This window comes from Ciona intestinalis, chromosome 5, assembly GCF_000224145.3.
Source record: "Ciona intestinalis chromosome 5, KH, whole genome shotgun sequence".
Lineage (NCBI taxonomy): Eukaryota > Metazoa > Chordata > Ascidiacea > Phlebobranchia > Cionidae > Ciona > Ciona intestinalis.
The window spans coordinates 3,621,917-3,627,624 of record NC_020170.2 but is presented as its reverse complement, the minus strand read 5'-3'; the positions used below and the strand labels follow the sequence as shown (position 1 = coordinate 3,627,624).

Sequence of the window (5,708 nt, the reverse complement as noted above, 5' to 3'; positions counted from 1 at the left end):
AAACCACGCCTAGTTTATTAACACGTAACACGTATGTCAATACAGTAAGTCAACATCTCTAATAAATGTACTTGGCTTTGTAAGTTCAGTTTCTGGCCTATTACCCTAACACCAACAAATCTGTACCGCATAAGTCAAACCTATATATGTAGCAATGGAAAAGTTCAGGTAAGATATAATTCACTTGTTCTTTTGAGGTCGATAGGTTCGAATCCCGGCCACGTTGGTTAAAGAAAGTTGTGTAGTAAAGAATTTATAAGTATTCATTTGACATTTAAAAACTTATGAATAGGACATTAAAATACTAATTAAAAACTACCAAGTGACAGTATAGGTTATGATCTGTAAACTCATAAAGCAGCAGCGCAAGTATAATTCGCAAATCAGTTTAAAACAGCGCCACCAGCAGCACAACGAATGTGTACTGATATACCTTAAGGTTTACCTTCTTCTGCGATTAAACCGCAGAGTTGCAAGAAGCAAGAAATGGTAATCGCTGTAACGCCGAATATAGCCATGGCCTACTCAATACACGGCATAGGAATACACATAAACTTCTCAAAAATAGTGGCCTTTTGACGCGAACAATGCCCATTATAATGCATTGTTTCGTCACGGTTTCATGAATGAAAAAGCAGTTTATAAGATCAAAGCAGTTGTAGGTCTGTTGTGTTCGTGGTATTTGCGGTTGTTTCGTTAGAATAAAAACTTATTAAATGGAATAAAAGATTTTCAAGGTTAATTTTTGACCCAAACGCCCGAGTTTTTTTCAAAAATATATATACAGCGGGTATCAGGGAGGCGTAAGGAACATAATTTTCTCTGGTCACCAGCGGCAGTATTACCTTAAGCGGTTATCTAGTATAGCATTTTCCAACTGCTAGCGTACATTCAGATCGAGATTAAACTTTGTTAAAACGACATTGAAACTAAAAAACAGCCGTGTTAATACGACAGATGGGTTAGTTTAAGTTATAAAACATTACTGAGGTCGACCGTAGATTCCAGACAGATGACAATTTTAACATATTATAGTTATGTTATGTGGAGGGTTTGATGCACAGCAACTTAATACTGTAGAAGCATGGCAAAGCTTTCGCTTATAATGATAAATGTTCATATTTTTGATATAGGTCTAGGTAGATACGTGTTATAAGTCTGTTAGATTAGTAGAAACAGAACCGAGGTGATATTGCAATTTACAACTAAGTCTAATACTGACACGGATTATTCCAGATTGAGATTCAATCCAAAGGAAATACTATCAGTCATACATCATGTGTCATACACTGCTTGTAGCATATACAGTTACTGTGGGCGTGTAATAGCTGTTTGCTGATGATTCTAATCTTGTGCACGAACCTCTATTTTACAAACATGTGGCGCGATGTGGAAGATGTGTTATATATTTCATGCAGCCAAGATAAAGGATTGCTGACAAAATGTACAATAATGCTAAGATTAACTTGTTTTGAAGAAACAAGCAGACTTTTAATATAACGATGCAGGTCAAGGCTTGCGCGATAAACGTATATGTGTTTTCTTCTGTTGTTTTGTAGTATTGTATTTTTAAACCACTGCCTTTGCAAGGAATAAAAGTGTATATTTCTGACATTAAACCATGTTATGCTTTCTTTGATTGGAATTAGATAATGGATTTGTTATCTATGATATGCCAGTCATCAGTAACAGCACTAGAACATGTTAGAAACCACTTTCGTCGAAACGAATAGAACGTTTTTATGGTTAAATTCTGACTTTACTATACGATTTCATGACATTTTAGCGAAACTATCTATGTTAAACAGTCACACATGGTGTTCGAAACTACGTGTACATTCGCTCAAACTTATATTATAACAACAAAATATATCAAAATTAACTACAAATGCGAATATACAGTCTCTAATTGTATTAATTTGGCTGGAAAAAACAAAATTCCATTTATGAACCCGTGACGAAACAATGCATTATAATGAGCATTGTTCGCGTCAATAGGCCTCTTATTTTCGGAGCAGTTCAGGTGTATTCCTAGGCCGTGTATTGAGTGGGCCATGATATACCCTACGCGTTTTGACGTGTGTAGCAATGTAGAATCGGATCACGAAAAGTGGAAAGCTTGCACTTTTTGCCGCCAAATTTGTATAAAACTTACAAGCTTCTTTAAACTGAAGAAACATGTAAGTTTATAATATACAACACGCTATGTGGAAAGGCAGTGTTACTATAACCACATGCCTGTTTGCATAATTTAACCAGTGTACACAGTTTGCTTATTACTCTGATGGTTTAACAACATCTTTGAAAGCCACAGGTTCAAGGTCGACAAATAAAATTCAAAAAAATAAGAAGTGAAGAGATTTACGTTTCAATACAAATACGATTTGTTTTGTTTAATTGATGTTTTTTTTGTTATATAATTCCATGTTTCTGTTCTTGTTTTAAACTATTAACAACGCGATTTTAGAGTCGTGAGACTACGGTTATATAATTCTTCATATATTTTTGTTTACTCCCAGATGGGATTATAAATAGAATGAAACGTGTCGCATCTTACCCTACCCTAAAATTTGATGGTCTATTTAGTTGGCAAATAGTTCACAAATAGGTCTATGCATTTCAGAATGTGTTTTATGGTAAGGTTCTTGCCGTTTCTTTTAAAAAAATGTAGGTGGGGTATATTGTAACAAATGAAAATTACATAAGTAGGCCGGCTGGGGTAAGATGAGACACTTAGGCACATAATATTCAAATATCCTGATCGTGTTTTAAACAATTACCAATGGTCTACTATAGGAGTAGTGGGGACACAGTTTTAATTTTTTAATGTTCTTTGTTTACTCCCAAGTGGAACGAGAAAATAAAATGAAAATGTGTCCCATCTCCCACTACCCTACTATAGATTTCTGTAAAAGTGGCGCACCAAGGAAGCTGTCTAGGCTACATATCCAAATGAAGAAACATATATATGTATGTTTGATTTGCGATTTAGCCTTTTCTTATGAATACATTAATAAATTGATAAAAAAAGTTCGTGACTGCATCTTAGTAACACAACAAATATTGTGTCAGGAAACGATAAGAAAATACATAAAACGCAGCAAAGTGATCATTGTTAACGAATATGAGGCCGATTGTGAGGTAAACAAATGGTTACTGTAACGTTGATAAGGGCCATACGGAAAGAAATATTGTGTGCCTAATATGCGAGTACAAACACAGAAAAGGCGGCGGTTTTTTCGATGTGGTTTAGCACTTCCGTTGAGGTATTAATAAGCCTACTGAGATGCGATAGGGACAATTAAAAGCATTATTACCCCGACCGTGGCCAGATCTGGGCACTACTAGAAAACTAGTGTAGACATGTGTTAATTTTTAAATAATAAAATGACTTTGGGTCTGCATAGTACAACTTATATATTAAAATTTAAAGATACATTTTCAAAAGTTTTTTATAATTGCGTATACGTAATACATTTGTTCGCAACGTTTAATTTTATATTTTGTATTGCAATAAATAAACCAAACTTTACTTAAAAGATTTCGAATTGTAGTTAGGAACTATATAAACTTTCACTTGACGTTGCAAATAGGTATTTAACGATCTTCATGGGTGGCGAAATACTCAACAGCGCTGTGTTAGTTACATAGGGAATATTAGCCTTTGTTTGAGCGGTTATACACTAAAAATGTGTTTGTTTTCTTTAGGCTCACTATTCCAATGGGTGAAATGACTGGCCGACTGTTTAATCGCATTTGCGCAGCTTGGCTATAACGACCGCTGGGAAAGCTGTAATACCGACATTAAGTGGGGATTATACAATTCAAAAAAATCTTTACAGGGCCCGACATATATACTCTAATAAGTCGTCGGCGTTACAAACATTCATGTATAGAATCATCCGATCGAACACAGCTCTTTTGTTTGCCTGTCTTCTTACGTTGCATCGTCGCAAGAAAATAGACGTTCACTAAAGTAAACATTGCTCTTACTTCTGATTAAGCCTGGCGAGAGCCCTCATTCGGAGTTTTCACGCTAGCGACTCAATGCACTTATCACAGCACTTGGAGTCAACGGAAGCAGCGCAAATGTTCCGAGTAGGCTTTGGCCAGGAGGCGAGTAACGTATAAGCGGGACAGTCATGCCACACAGCAAGCGGTACGTTCTGTTACTGACCAATTTTCTATGCGTTTACATGGTCATATCATGCGGGTCAGGGCCAAGATACGGTACGCGACCCAACCAGCGAAATTTGCGCCCCTTGCTGAGGCAGCAGTATGTGCCACATGTGTCCGAAGGCACAATCGGGGCCAGTGGGCCAAGCGAAGGAAGAATTTATAGAAATACACCCAGATATCGGAAGTTGGAGAGAAATTACAACACGGACATAGAATTTGAAGACCGAGAACGGGATGGAAGCGACAGAACGATGACAAAGGTAAGACCTAAAACATATAGCGGGAAGTCTGTATACCTAAAGCATGGCAGACTATTATAAATGCTTATGTGAGGCACGCGCCAGCATATGCTGTAAGTAACTGGTACATGGCATGTTTGCCTTGTTTAGGAAAACGTCATTTTATTATATTTAACTAGTTGGAATTACGTCTCTTGCTATAAATACCGCATAGCTCTGGGCAATACGGGGCTGTCGAGCTATCCGTTGCCGTGTATTCAAAAAACTTGTTTTCGTGCAGTTGAACAATTAGTTACTGCAAATGTCGGTCATTTATTGACGAGTCTTTTAGCCGCGCCCTTTTTGTGCTTGCCCAACTTGAAGAGTTTGTACATGGCAAGCAAACATACTGAACAAACTAAAATTTATGGAAGCAAAATGGCTGCGTAATTCCGGAATAACCTAGATCCTATTGGAGGTTGTGCAATAGATAAAACACTTGCAAAATTTTTGTGAATAGGCGGTAATGTTTTTCGTAGTGAGTTAATATTTAACTAAAGTAGCTCACCGGAACTTTTATAAGATAAAAATCTTTGTTCGTCATACTATGATACTTCTGTAGGGCAAAATAAAGGTTATGTTGAAGCTAAAGACGTTTCTCCAGGTCTTGAACAAATACGGACTTAGCCTAAGTCACGAGCGGTTTCTTTTAACATATAAAAAGACTATGGAAAAGCTTATGACCATTACGACAGCCTTTGATATTCCATTTGATTTGAATTGGGACACGAACGAATCGGGGTTTAGGATTATTTGCCTTTATCATGTCGCCCACTTACTCAAACAGACAAGAAGTTCAACGTCTCATTTACACCTCATAAGTGCCCACTGCGCTATGGCATTAAAACGTGACAAGCCCTTTTAAAAGGAAAATCAAATAGTGGTGAAAATAATCACTTATCAAACGAATGTCTTCGGTAGCAAATATGCGACGAATTTTAAAATCGGTAAATACTTTCGTTGCTCAAAGGCCTTCGAGTATTGAGTGTATTACTTGAATAATTATGCGCGCCGGACAAAAGAAAAATCGCTTTTCACCAATTTCCAAGCAACTCCAATCAAAACACAATGCAGTCACCAGGTCGTTTCCAACGTTTTCCATTGTGGCCGCCTCTTGGCCCTGGTTTGAGCACCCCTTAAGGTATTCAAGTGGTGTTTTTTCACACAACAAGGACCAGGTCTGTGCGTCGACTTCGCACAAGGAAAATACTGGCTCGTTGACCTCACGACTTGCCCTTAGACTAAGGCTTT

General features: G+C 37.2%; 1 protein-coding gene across 1 annotated transcript in view; it reads left to right on the top strand.

The window, feature by feature from the left end:
- Positions 1-4,041: 4,041 nt before the first annotated feature.
- Positions 4,042-5,708, top strand: part of hh2 (hedgehog homolog 2) — a 7,381-nt gene continuing 5,714 nt past the window's right edge. Inside the window, 1 exon segment of the mRNA NM_001032463.1 lies at positions 4,042-4,439. Within this exon segment, the coding sequence (NP_001027635.1) occupies positions 4,143-4,439 (297 nt within the window). The 5' untranslated portion in view covers positions 4,042-4,142.